General features: G+C 38.1%; 1 protein-coding gene across 3 annotated transcripts; it reads right to left on the bottom strand.

The window, feature by feature from the left end:
* Positions 1 to 2296: 2296 nt before the first annotated feature.
* LOC149106337 (uncharacterized) lies at positions 2297 to 13998 on the bottom strand. Of its 3 annotated transcripts, none has more exons than XM_089298794.1 (3): positions 13623 to 13998; positions 13259 to 13361; positions 2297 to 3060 (listed from the first exon to the last, which is right to left on the bottom strand). In XM_089298794.1, exons 1-3 carry the CDS (start codon positions 13959 to 13961, stop codon positions 2621 to 2623), a joined length of 882 nt encoding a protein of 293 aa, XP_089154920.1. In that variant the 5' UTR covers positions 13962 to 13998; the 3' UTR covers positions 2297 to 2620. The 3 variants fall into 3 exon arrangements, with proteins under 3 accessions (XP_089154920.1, XP_089154919.1, XP_089154918.1); XM_089298793.1 differs by lacking the exon at positions 2297 to 3060 and adding an exon at positions 11546 to 12315; XM_089298792.1 differs by lacking the exon at positions 2297 to 3060 and adding an exon at positions 11546 to 12438.
* Positions 13999 to 14687: the final 689 nt, after the last annotated feature.

The following is a 14687-nucleotide window of genomic DNA, read 5'->3' on the forward strand; positions in this document are numbered from 1 at the left end:
GCTGTTGAATGATATGCCAGTGTTTCATGAGAATCTTTTTAAGATTCGGTGTGGCCGGGTGGTAACAAATGGCAAAATTTCTTTCGCTTTCTTTGTTTTGTTACGAAGAGCCTCAGTTCTGTCGTTTGCGCTTTCCTTTTCCCTCATTTTATGCATATTCACAAAACGTTGGATGGCATAGAAAAGATTCTTGAAATCCATTAAAAGAAATTCCCCTTTTTGCGTTATGCCCAGCTATCCTTTGATATGATCTAATAAAAGGGTGTTCCGCTTGCTATATATAAAGAAAGCCTCCATTTGAAGCTATTCGATTTTTCCATCGTTCGAAAATGCTGACATCATTCACCTAACATGCACAGCTGTCAAGTCCTCGTACTACCACTATATTTTATGCTTTGTTTTGAACTTTATTAAATCCATTTTAAAAACACTGGTTATCCTTACAATCTGATTGGCTCACAGTGGTGCGATTTATATATTAAATCCATTTTGAAATCACTGGTTATCTTTGCAATCTGATTGGCTCTCAGTGGTGCGATTTATTTACGAATCGCACTATTTTTTGCTCCAAATCGCATCTTGTTCTCAGCTAATGAGACTGGGACAGTAAAACAAAACAAGCAATCAGATTTCAAGGTTAGTTCAGAGTAATCAATAAAATTTCAGCAAAAGGAAGGGCAAAAAGCCATTGTGTGTTGAATTTTGGAACTACTATATTTGCCAAAACTTTGTTGTGGTTTTTTTTCCCAAAAAAAATTGGCGAATTTAATTAATTACAGTTTCTGAATGACGATTATAAGCTTCTTCAGGTTAAAGACCTACTTTAATGGAAGTTTCCAACTTTCAGTGTCCATTTTGACGAACATTTTGGCGATTTTTCTCCAACATCTGTTCAAGATCCGTATAATACCGAGTCCAGTAAAACATAAACAAACGAAAACCACACAACAACAAATTCAGAGCCATCTCAAAAAGGTAGACGTTTCCAGGTTTCCGGTAGTTTCAAACGAAGCAACACAAGAGCTCAACATCGTCGCTGTAAATAAGCATCTATAGTCAAAACTACAAAACAGTGAATGAACGAACGTGTTACGAAGCTGGTGCCAGTCCCGCCATCTTGAAAATATCTTGAAACAAATGGCGCCGCAAGAACTTGACAAGGTCCTGAGTATTGAGTTCAAGGACGAGTTCACAAAAAGAAACGGAGATGATAACGAGCTGGAATCCCTAGAGTGCCATTGGACGGGTATTTAAAAGGGAAAAACTTTCCAGTGGACATCGTGCACTCGAAGGAGTTTCACAACTCAAAAGAAATCCATCGCAGAATTAAACCGGCTGCACCTTCAAATTCCTTCTCCAAAGACAACTAGAAGTCCCGGCCTCAACCACAGAGGAAAGGAAGGCCTTCCATCATTGATTCGATCAGGTGACGAGAATTGAACTTTTACGCATGAAGTAGACTGTTTTCGTTCTGACTTCAGAAGACTCAGAATATTGCTTGTCCTTTGTTTAATGTGCTCGAATGAGTTTTCGTCACATGACATCGTTTTGCATACTAAATGTTATGTAAAGAATTATGTAAAGGCATTTCCGGTTCCGCTATTTTTAACTAACCAACTACTGGAACAATACATCAAAATCTAAAATCTAAGGCGATAAAATTGTGCGATTTCAAAATGGATCTAATAAAGTGGCAATTGAACTTCGTGTCGTACAATTTTAGTCTGAAATCATACTTGTGATTTCAAATCGAACTCGCGCTGCGCACTCGTTCGATTTTGAAATCACGCGTATGATTTCAGACCAAATTGCACTCCACTCAGTTCAATTACCATTATAAATCAGTTAAATAAAGTTTTCAATAGCAACTCACGCTCGTATCGGTCCATATGAAAGTTCCTACTGATTTCAATCAGGTTTTTCAGTTTTGGTTGTCAATACTCTTGAGCTTGTCACGTATTTCTTTCGTAAACGGACTTCTTGAGAGTTTACTTTGAAAATAGCGGCACTTCTTCGAAATGCAACAAACTTCGCATCTATCTGGGGCGTCTATCTGACGCATGCGCAAATGACGGTTATAATGTTTTCTTGTGAAAATGTTTTCAAATGTTTCAATGCTGTCAGTTGTCTTGGTGTGGATGGGGATGACGCTGCGAAAACAGTGGCGTGGACAGGAAGTTTTTTTTTACAATCACTGGATACACCTCTTTTCGAAAACGCATCACTGTAGACGGAGTTGAAATGTTACCGAGGTTTACTTGACGCCGTTGCTTTTCTGGTTTTCTGAAGCTCCCTATTTCTGTCACAACATACAATTTTTATTGCTTATGCACTAAAGTCTGCAAGTTTACAAGTATTCAAATCCTTAGGTCGGCAAGAGTGGAGGTCTAGAACCAGCATTTATCACTCGCAAAAATATTTAAATACAGGCTTGATGAAATTAACAATTACCAGGCAACAGCTAACAATTACAATAACCAGACATGAATTTCTCCAGTACACTGCAGTACAGTCTATCCATGGCTACAGAATCCTTTAGGTCATCTTCTTTCGGAAAACTGGGCGTAATCTAGAGTAGCACAATATTGTTTGTTATATCATTTCGTTCTGAGAATTCGTTCTAATCAGTGTAACGAGCGTAAACGTCAATACAGGTGTGCCCATCATTGTTATATTCTTCTCCGTCCACAAAATCTTCTTGATACCAAATCCTGTATTCATCTCCAGCAGCCACTCTCAGGGGAGGCGAGAGCTCGTTAAAGACCAGCTCTGACGAGTTTTCATGGTAACCAGGCAAGACATAAGCCCTGTACTGGTAATTTTGCGGGAAAATCACAACGTTTTTGGCATTTGTAACGATTGTTGCAAGTTTGGATCCTTTCTTGCATGCCCAGTGACTCCCGTATGGCACGTGTTTGTTGTTGCACGTGACAAAGCCTGAAATGTACACAAGCTTCATGGTCATGACAATCCCATTCGAAGTAATAGTGAACTTTCCGTATGAGTTATTTTTGGCTCCAAAACAGACCTCATCCTTGCTCAGCTTAATCCAGGTAACACCTATAGATTAGGAAAAATATTAGCTTTATTCTCTTTTAACAAACTGGATACTTTTGTCCTTGCAGGCACTTATCTCTTGTCTCTTAAGCATAATTCACAATACGATTGTTGCTACTGTTCTAGTGGAGTCAAACCTCTCCCTTCCATTTTCTTGTCGGTGCCCCGGCTAACAATTGGCTAATATTGTCCGGAGAGCATGTTTGCACCTTTCTTATCCATATACTGTTAAAGTCCGATTATTAGCCCTGAGCTTATGCAACCTCAGTAGGGGTTTTGTGGGCTTATAAAATAAAGTGGTTGATCTTCTATCCGTAGGGGGAGGAGGCGTGATTTATGTTATTGGAAACAAAATCACAAGGATCAAGTAAGGAAAAAATTACGCTCGGCACAGTGGTCGCTGTATTAAGCCTCCTCATACTGGCAAATACAGGTCAGCGAAGTACAAAAAGTGATATCCTGGTTGGAGGGGCTGGTGGTGTTTGCCTATAAATAAGCAAGAAAAGATCACGGTAAGAGAGTAAATTCCCCATATAGGCCTTGTACCCATGGTAATCACACTTGATTTATCTTTAGGCATGGTACCCAGTTCTTCCGAGGATGTTACTCGCGCGATGCGTGGACAGCCCAAGCAACTTTCTCACAGCTACGCGAGACAAAATGGCGGGAAAGTCATTTTGTATGTTCCATAGCATAGATGGTTTCCGCAATCTCAGTCGTCTTTTTGTTCGGCTGGGCTTACGCTTGTTTTGTGCTTGTTTTCGCTTTGAAACGAAACGAAAGCAAAACAAACGGGAAGAGAAGCGCCTTTACCGCTTCATTGAATGATACATTGAGTTTACCTTTTTCGATGATCCCTGTGCCCTGTTAAAGAGAAAAAAAAGTTTTAAAACGATTCGAGTTTTACACTAGATATTAAATTGTCCTTTTTTGCTATAACGACTATAAATAGACCAACCTGAAGTGAAATGAAACATAGACAATATTTCTTTGTCATTTTTAAAATACGCAAATGAAGGAAATCTGTTGTAGCTGAAGAAAAATATGGATGGGTGTTAAAACACATTACCTTGAAAAACATTGAGAAAATAACACCGAGTTGATCATTTAAGCTGGTGGATTCCTCGTCGAGAGGAGAGATACTGTGTTTGTTCAATTCACAAGTTCCTTTGATGTTATTCTCTGAAAACAGCTTAAAGTTCGTAGATGTACACCACGTATTTCTCAGACATGAATGACTGCAGGACATCAAACTCGGCGATTCAAACCGTTTCACAACATGGCCCATTAGTCGCTTGTTCTCCAGTGTTTTGAAGTATGCCGAACGGGACAATGTAGCGTCTTTGGCAATATCGAAAATAGCGACATTTATAACACATTGTAGGAGGAAAAAGAACAGAAGACTTTTAGCGTTCATCTCTTGCAGAAGTAGAAGACTGAATGCAACGTTCTGTGAAGCTTTCAGATAGTAGTTTTTTTTTAAGTTGAAAACTTTTGAGCCTCCGGAAATGGTCCTTCCGGCGGTTATAAACTGCTTACATTTAATTCATCAAGAGGAATTAAGGATACATGAGTTAACTTAGTGAGTGTAAAGAGAAGAAATGCATAATAGTTTTACTAGGGTTAATGGTGTTCATTAAAAACGCGAAGCCTCTCACGTCGTTTGTATGCATGGTCAGGTAAAAGCTACTTAAGAATAAAGGTCAATTAATGTCAGCTGACAGGTTTTATTTTTAGAAAATTCGCTTTTTGGAAGAAAAGAACACGTCTTCCAGGACCTTTTAGCGATTGATTTGACGTCTAAAGGGAGCCAAAAAAGACCGGTAAAATCAATTGATTAATACCCCTTTTTCACAGCCTGTTTTATTTCAAAACCTTTTAGGATGACATCGTGCAACTTTCTTGATATTTTTGTGTCTTTTTAGGCGGACATGCAAGAAATTTTAATACCTCGAATCCGATTGTTAAAACCTTTTGGTAACTTGAAGTTAAAGAAATAGCTCTTTAAGTAGTACTTCATAACTACTTCACTATTTGGAGAAATAGAAAAACGATCTCTGGTTAAAAATTTGTTTAAAACGAGCTTTCGACTACCAGTCTGTAGTCTTTAACGAGTAATAGATAGAAAGTGCGAACGTTGAAATATATACTAAGAAAAGTGAGAAAAAACAAAATTATAATAAAAACAATAGAAATGCTTGTGTGCGAGTAAAAAATGCTAACGTGAGGTTCAAAATAAAATTGAATATTGTCTTGGTAATTGTTTCGCATTATTGTCAGCATGGCTCGTAATTGCTGTGTGCCAGGATTCCAAAGTTTTTCTAACACGGAAATTTCCCTTGTCAATCACGCGTGCATTGTCAAAGTCGATGAAATGGTCGTTCAACCAGGCATGTGAAGCAATATTAGAACCTTTTTTGAAGGTTTTTGTGTATCTAATATGTTCTTTCTTCCTTGTTTGTAAACATCTACCAGTCTCACCGATATAACTACACGGGCAATCGGCGCATGGGATCTTGTAAACGACATTTGTTTGTAGTTCCGCGAGTGGTCTTGATTTCGGAGAAACAAACTCTTGTTGTAATGCCTTAAGGGGTCTGCTTGTAGTTTGTATTCCATTGTTTCTTAGAAGTCTTGAGAGAGGTTCAGTTAGGCCTTTGATGTAAGGTAAAACTGCGAAGCCAACGTGTAAGTCAGGATGATCAACCCATCCAAAGAACATTCTTAACAATTCTTCTGGAGATGGTGTGATTGCCGGGGGTGGTTTCTTCTTCAAGATGTTGGATATGACCGATAGCGGGTAGCTGTTCGATTTCAGAGCATCAGTGACATGGATTAATTCTTCCGTTTTTCCCTCGGGGGTACTTGGGAGGTTAGAAGCACGATTCAGGAGAGTGGTGGCAGTACTCAGCTTATGTTTCATTTCGTGGTGTGAATAAAAATCCAGATATCGGTCTGTGTGAGTAGATTTCCTGTAAACATCAATGGTTATGACGCAGTTGTTCCTGGATACCAGGGTGTCTAAGAAGGGTATCTGTCCATTATTCTCAGGTTCAATGGTAAAGGCTATCTTTGGGTCAATTGAGTTAAGAGTGTCATGAAAGGATGCGACAGAATGTTTCTTTATTATAACAAAACTATCAATCTTATCCTTCTTCTTGAGATCTAGCAACATGTGGTTAAGTTCTCTTTCGATTTTGGCAAACGGAGATTTCTGGACGAGCTGGTAAGTCAAGTGATCACTGAGTAAGGCTTCCATTTTCTCGTTATAATCAGATCTATCCATAACACCAAATAATTACCTTTGTCCGCTTTCATTATTAGGCGTGTCGTCTTCCTTCAGGTTGTTAAGGGCTTTTCTTTCAGCTTTTGAGATGTTGTTTTTCACCGGCAGACGAGCTCTGTGAAGGATGGAGGCGGTGGACGTTCGGATGGAATCTTTGGTGTCATCCGGAAGTCGGACAATGGCTGCTTCAACGTTAGCATTTTTTACTCGCACACAAGCATTTCTATTGTTTTTATTATAATTTTGTTTTTTCTCACTTTTCTTTGTATATATTTCAACGTTCGCACTTTCTATCTATTACTCGTTAAAGACTACAGACTGGTAGTCGAAAGCTCGTTTTAAACAAATTTTTAACCAGAGATCGTTTTTCTATTTCTCCAAATGTCTTATCCTGGTTACTCATCTATTTTTATACTTCACTCTTGTTAAACAAGGGCGCTGCTCGTTGTTTTACAAATATTCTACGACAGATCCAGAAAAGTTAAAAAAGAACTTGTTTTTGGAATATATCTTGCTCTGCTCCTTTTAATTTGTTTGTGCTTGCCGAGGCTGAAATAACTTATTGAATAATACAGTTTTTTGGTTTCAATTGTATCGGTGAAGACTAAATTTGTTCAAAGACATTACAGCGTAAGATGTTGACCAAGACAAGATCAAGGTAACTTTCCTTGATCCTCTCTTGGTTTAACCAAAGAATTAGAAATGGTACTTCAAGTAGGAATTTACAGCTCTACTTCTCGTTGAACTGAGGCGCTGTCCGTTGTTTGACACTTCTTCGTTTTCAGCATTTTACTCGCGAATCTTGCAATGATCAAGATGTAAATAGATTGTGTCCATCTGTCCAAAAACTAGCTCCCGCTGAACATGTGAAGGAGCATTAAGAAACCAATGTCATGTGCTGTAAGTAAAGTGAATGTAATGTACCAACTAAAGATAATATTTGTTTTATATAACTTAATAATAACAGAAAAATGATTGTAATGTAATGGCTTATTTCTTTGTAGTTTATTTTCTCAGTACTGTAATAGTTTTCAAAGATGTTCGTTTTGTAAGTAGCGTCATACTTTCCTTTCTGTATATTGGCATTCTAAGAGAGGATAAAGATAAGAGAGTTAATCCCCCATACAAGCCTTATTTTCAAAGTAAATCTTCTCAAGTTATTTTTAGACATGGCACCCAGCCCTTCCGCGGATAATATTACTACACGTGTTGCGTGGATGTTTACTTTCTATGGAGGATGAAAATGTGTGTAAAGTCCCTGGACTGTCCACGTGAGCAAACTCCGCGTCCTATGATTGGCTATTTCTAGACCCTCTTGGGATCTCCGAAAAAGGAATGGCCTAAAAATAACCCGGCATAGTCAATCGAACCCAATCGAACTGTATTTCAATCGAACGCAATCGAACTGAATCGAACTCAATTCAGGGATTGAGTTCGATTGAGTTCGGCAATCTAACCAAATCGAACTCACACAAAAATGATTGGACAATCGAACTAAATCGAACTTTTGATTTCTGAACTCTTGATGTTTTGTAAAACTGGTGTTGAAAATCAATAGCAAGTTTTTCGGGGCTCGAGTTACATGAGTGCAACACGTGTTTTTCGTGTTTTCGAGACCATATAACATAATCCTTGTTTAAGCGAATTCATTCACCGATCACAATCAAACGCAATCCATTGGACCGGCAATCGAACTAAATCGAACTCACACAAAAATAATTGGACCATTGAACTAAATCTAATGTTTGGTTTCTGAACTTTTGATTTTTGTAAAACTGGTGTTGAAAAGCAAGAATAAGTGTTTTTCGTGTTTTCGAGACCACATGACATAATCTTTGTTCAAAAGAAATTACTCACCGAACACAATCGAACGCTATCCATTGGATAGTGTTCGATTGAGTCCGGTTGCCAAACCCAATCGAACACAATCTAATGGATTGAGTTCGATTCTGTTCGAATTGTTCGATTGAGTTCGATGGGTTCGGAAATCGAACGGGTGAACCGGCCATGGAAATTTTAAGAAGAAAGACAGAAGAAGTCAGCTATCCCATCGGGGAAACGGATCAATACGAAGGCCAGTCGAAAGACATTTTGAATTCAATTCTTAAAGAAGAACTGTCTAATAGTGACTCCGAGGCATTGATAGTGGAGCTACGAGAAGATGAGGTTTTGTCACTGAAATAAAGGTGCTGTAAAACAACAATGATGCAAAATAGTGTGATTTGAATTAACATCGACGTAGATTAAGATACATTAAATTAACGCGAGTTTTTTTTGAAATCGTGTCAATAAAGTGCATAGTTAATTTCCCATTATAAGGCAAATCATGAGCAGATTAAACTATAGAACTACCAAACGCAAATTTCCAGAAGACATTTGTATATGCACTCTGCATCTAACTAGTAAACTTGCATTGAAGGACAGCTGGGATATCTTTGTAATTATTGTCTACAAATTGGTATTCGTAAATATTTAGTACTAATAAAAGAGGACTCTTACATGTATGGAAGGGCTAACCAATTTTTTCAAGGCGACAAATGCTCGCAAATCAGATCGGTCCTCAACTTCCATAATACAGTCGACTCCCGACAACTCGAAACCTCGCTAACTCGAACCTCGCGCTTACTCGAGCCAAAATCGATTTCCCCTGGATTTCCGTCATACATTTACTGTAATTTTACCCTCGGTAACTCGAACCCTCGATAACTCGAACCTCGCGCTAAGTCGAACCGAAATCGATTTTGCCCTGGATTTCTGTCATACATCTACTGTAATTTTACCCTCGGTAACTGAAACCCTCGGTAACTCGAACCTCCCGCTAACTCGAAGCAATTTTCGTTTCCCTTCAAGTCATTTTCTATATAATTTCACCCTCGATAACTCGAACCATGAGCATGAGCTTTGTGCCAGTAGCCAGTACCAGTACCAGTAGCTTTGTATCAGTAGCCCGACATTGTTCTCTTAAAAAAAAACCTGTACAGTTCACAGTTCCTAGACTTCTCCCTGCTGCTTTCCTTTGTTATATTTTTCACATTACGTTACGTTCCGATTTAGAGACGTATTGTTTTATTTTCACTCGACTTCTCTATTCTGTAATTAAATTTGATTAAAATGAACACTGCACGAATAGGAAAACATTAAACACCGTTTTTTCCTTATTTCCGGTCATTTGTTTTCTACTTCCGCCAACTCGAACCTTTTTCAATTTCCCTTGAAGGTTCGAGTTATCGTGAGTCGACTGAATTTCGCTCTCGACTATTTCTGCGTTCATTTAGCATCTTTTCCAAAGATTTCACACCAGATTCTTGAATTTTGTCACTCATATTTGGTAAAAACTTATTAGAAAAAAGTAAAATAAAATAAATTTTCATAAGAAAACCATTTTTCATATGTACCGGTTTTTGTTTTCAAACACAGCTCGACAGAAGTGAACGAGAAAAAAAGACTGAAATATTCAGCTATGTAGCAGCTAGTGAAATTAAAGTGCAACAGTTTCTCTTACCCCAAGTGAAAGATAAAGACTTTTTTAACCAATACAAAACGAGAAATGAAATCCTAATTAAAAGAGAGAAAGAAAGAATAATAATTAAAAAAACATGAATCAACGGAAAAAACAACATAATAACTGTCACTCTTTAAAAGCCCGTCCTCAAAGTTCTTATCAGCTTCATTAACTTCAAATAAAATAAATGCAGTTTGGCTGACAATGCTTGCTTTCAAAGCGGCATCATGTTGAAATGTCTAGCAGAAATTTGACGACACTCCCTAAAAGCCAAGCTCTAATCTCCATATGGAGCTGAAGAAGACACCATTACAAATAATTGAAAGAAAACCAGTTGCGAAATAACAGATAAAGGGCTGTTACTTGTTGATAACTCGGCACTGAAAAGTCAGTGTGCCAAAATGAATAGACTTACTTATGAAGGGACGCCTTACAGGCGGTTTTCGGTTTCGCGTTATTGTCCTGAGGACTTCAGTTATCTTAAGCCTTGAAACTGCGATCGACCACTTAGCACAACCGCATCCTTCAAATTTGATCAGGAAAATATTAGATTTTTCCACGAATATCGATAGTGGACTGTAAGTACTTCAGAAATCTTTATCACGAGAACTTCACGTTGTATTTCATAGTATGAGTATACCCGCTTAGGAAGTCAAATTTGTGGAAAACGGCGCCGAAAATCTGTCAGAAATCACACAAAATAATGACAAAACATTCAGCTGTCAGCCGTCATGATTTGCGATTGAGTGAAACGTTTGTTATCTGTTATGTGTTATTTAAGTTAAACTGTGATCATAATGCTGTCAAGAACAGTACTTTCTTGCTTCATTTGCTCATTTAAAAAACATTAAAAAAAAAACATTTAATTCGACAACAAGAAAGTCCAAATAATACATATAGAAAGAACACCATAAAACCAAAACCGTGAAAAAAAAGGCTTACTCTTTAAGTTTATTATAAGCCCTTTTTACTTGTTAGTGACGTTGTTGCCTTCAATAGTTGTAGAAAACAGTTTTCGAATGGGTTATTCCTGAATTGTCTGATATCCTTGTTTCAAATTAATTGCGCGTTAGTGTAAAGACCTGGAAAAATAAGTTAAGGCTCGAACTTGTGATCACTAGCTAGCACCTTGATCTTCTCTTGTTGACATTAAATAATCTGGAGATAACAAAACAGGAAATTACACGAGTTTTCTTGAGACCTACAGGCGTATGACAGACATATGACAACAAGGAGGTTTTACGAGGGAAGAAGAATACTGTGGTTTAAAAATATAGGACCTATTAAGCACACGAACTATAATACTGTCAGTCCAAGCTCAATTAGGGTAATTCCTCTGAAATTAAAGTGACAATAGATTTGTGTTCAAAATTTGTCCACTGAATATTTGTCGTATGATAACTTCACTTTTGAAATAATAAAGGGGGGTGTCCATGCTCATTAAGGAGCAGCGAGGCATTGAAAATGCCCCATTTTTGCATTATTTAATGCTTATTATAAGAACGCATTCCCAGTAATTGTAACATCTTTGTAAGCCCGGACTCATAAGAACACGCATTAAACTACAGTCAATACATTGTGTCGGACCACAAATAAACGTTTACGTTTGATTCAGACAGAAAGCTAAATCCTTGATTAAAAATTTGAACCAAATTTCTTGACGTGGTTACCGACTGCAAAATAGAAAAGACCACAGTGTATTTGCTATTTTTCTTATTTATTCAATTTTCAGCGATAGAAATTAGATCAGTCTTTTCTCACGCAAAGCTTATGATTAGTTGATTACAACGACTGGAAAAAAAATTGGGGTGCCCATGCTCGTTGGTGAGCTAGAGCCATTTTTCAACTGACAGAGCTCAATATCTAGGCAAATCCGTCATGTTTTCAATATGCGCGTACACAAGCGCGCGCTAATGACGCCATAAATTATGCGCAGTAAGGATGCGCAATGCAAATGTGAGGAATGACCTTAATGACTAGCTCTGGCCCTACAGCTAATACATTCCTATGACAAAGTTAACTTGTTTCGTTTGGCGTACTTTTATTGAGAGTTGCTATAACGGCCATAAGGTCCTTCAATTGTCTTTACTAGCTGAATGAAGTCAGTAACCTGAAACATTTTAAACCAATGATTAGTGAGAAAGAACTGTTTCTTGTCACATTCACAGAGCGTAAACATCAACACATGTGTGCCCATCATTGTTGAATTCTTCTCCGTCCACAAAATCTTCGTGATACCAAATCCTGTACTCTTCTCCAGCAGCCACTCTCAGGGGAGGTGCGAGTCTGTTAAAAACCAACTCTGACGAGTTTTCCTGGTAACCAGGCAGGATATAAGCCCGGTTCTGGTAACCGTGTGGAAACATCACTTCGTTTTTTGCATTTGTAACAATTGTTGCAATTTTGGATCCATTCTTGCATGCCCAGTGACTCCCGTATGGGACGTGTTTGTTGTTGCACGTGACAAAGCCTGAAATGTACACAAGTTTCAAGGCTTCAATAAATCCATTTGACGTAATATTGAATTTCCCATACGAGTTATTTTTGGCTCCAAAGCAGACCTCGTCCTTGTTCAGCTGAATCCAGGGAGCACCTGTTTAACAATAACAGGTTACCCAAAATATTCAGTTGAAGAGAAAAAAATAACAACAACAGCAAACAACCAAAAAACTCTAAAAATGGCGGATAGTTCATTAGCGCTGATACTTAGCCTCTGCCAGTCATAGTATTGTCACTCCCCCAAGGGATACCCCACTCCGCTGCATTTGTCAGAGGTGCCTAACAATTGCCGGTAACCCGCCCGGGATCGAAGCGAAAACTGATGTACTCGACGTACCCATCTGTATTCGTCTCAATAGAGAGAGGTAGTGTGAATTTAAACGTCAAATAAACGGAACTACAAACAGGAGAATGGAGGGGTTTCGTCCGCGGCTTACGCTCTGACATGGAGTGAATTAATGATTGGTTAGTTAACAGAACAATATAATTCTTAGGCCCCGTCCACACTGGGGAAATTTGAAAACGCATCTTTATTTTTACGGTTAGGCGTAATATCCGCACTAATTCGTCACGAAAACAAATCTTTTTGAAAACGCTCTTCCAACCATAGGAATTAAAAAACACCGGCTTTGCGTTTTAGCGTGGACGGAAAACATGAAACGGAGATTTCGACGACGTCACGATAACCATGTTATTTCTCTGCCCGATTTTTTCTCAAACACAAATCCAAAATGACCTGTGATTGTTGAGTTTTTAATTTCTCCAGCGTAGTCTGCGTTTTCAGAGTGAAAACGCCGTTTTCAAATTTCTCCAGCATGGTGTTGACGCGCCTTACTATTGTAGAGAGCCTCGAGGTCTTATGTTTGGACACACACGATGTGGATTCATTCTTTGTAGCTCAAAATTTATTCTACCTTGTTCAATCTTTCCAGGACTCCTTACGCAAAAATATTCATTGGATCTGTACCGTGGACGACAGGAAGCACCATTCCTACAAGGATTGTATTCACATGGACTCTGGTTGAAAAGCAATGAGGTGACTGTTATAAAAGACATAAAGAGAGAGAGACACACACACACACTGGAGGGAGGAAAGTAAATAAATGAAAACCTGAAATCATATCATATATTTCTTCAGTGATAATTTGTTGCAGTGAAAATTTGTTTCGAGGATGTATTTGTGGGCTATGTTCAGTTGAAGATTTCAAGGGAACTTCGCTACACCACATTCAAATTTGCATCATTTTGTTACCTAACTCTAACATTATGTTTACCTACCGCCATGCTGTAATGATGATAAAACTGACTTGGCTCAAATCTGTCCGAAAAAGTGTACTTGTCTTTACGGAGCAACTGACAACCATGCCTCCCCGGCGGAGAAACAGCAAAGTTAAACGAAAAACAAAAGCTGTACCTCAAGCATTCAAGCGCGCAGGCCATGGCATCATAAACAGTTATAGAAACACTCGCTTTCACGTTCAGAAACCGATGGAAATGTTCTAAAAAATTCGTTCCGTTTTCTCTTTCCCCAGACCCTTGAACAAGAAAGTTTTCCGACAAGCTTAAGACTACAGTAAAGGAAATACAACAGAAGAAAAATCTAAGTACCCAAGACATTTTGTAGCGGGTTGTTAGAAACGTTTTTGCGGCAAAGTCTAAGGGCTATAGGGAACTGACGTCAAGTTAAATACAATTTAGGGGCATTTGTTTAAACATTAAATGGAAGTAATAATGGACGAAATCTTTGCGATAACATATAAGTTTCCTCTTGTGTTTTGCAATATTTACATAGCTTGTCAAATTAAAAATCTTGAATGATTTTAAATCAGCTTATCGGGATCAAGATACCTCGAGCAGATATAACCAAAGATAAGATTATTTTAAATTAAATTCAAGTTCAACAGAGAACACATAAAAGTTACAGAATAGAATTAAATAAACACCAAAAATAATGAACAATGCTGACTTGTTCACCTGTTTTCCTTTTGTATTTTTGTGGCTTTATTTGAAGCAACAAATACAAAAGACATGGTGTGTGAACGGTGCTGAGTTTAGTCCGTATGCTGTTATATAAACCTAAAAGCGAAGAGGGTGGGCAAACTTGCAAACTACGTACTGAAATATCGCTTGAACATCGTCCCTTTGTTTCCCGCTATGGTCTCAATACACGATGATTTCAGTGTTATCTCGTATTAGTTCTATTTCCCCTACCTTTCTTCCGCAACTTTCTTGACCTTTTACGAGTCAACATTATAATTAACGTACGAGTTGTCTGGAGCAGTTCGCCTCTCTAGTTAACTGAAGTCCCCCACTTACGTTGTAAATCTAATTTGACCGTATAAA

The sequence above is a fragment of the Orbicella faveolata genome, unplaced genomic scaffold, assembly GCF_042242905.1.
Source record: "Orbicella faveolata isolate gen_17 unplaced genomic scaffold, um_ofav_v1 contig_3, whole genome shotgun sequence".
NCBI lineage: Eukaryota > Metazoa > Cnidaria > Anthozoa > Scleractinia > Merulinidae > Orbicella > Orbicella faveolata.

Coding starts and splice junctions, on each gene's coding strand:
- LOC149106337 (XM_089298794.1), bottom strand. CDS start 13,961: ATGTCTTGGGTACTTAGATTTTTCTTCTGTTGTATTTCCTTTACTGTA. Junction 13,362..13,622: donor ATCATCATTACAGCATGGCG/GTAGGTAAACAT, acceptor CTTTTCAACCAG/AGTCCATGTGAATACAATCC. Junction 3,061..13,258: donor TCCTGGAAAGATTGAACAAG/GTAGAATAAATT, acceptor CCTAATCTATAG/GTGTTACCTGGATTAAGCTG.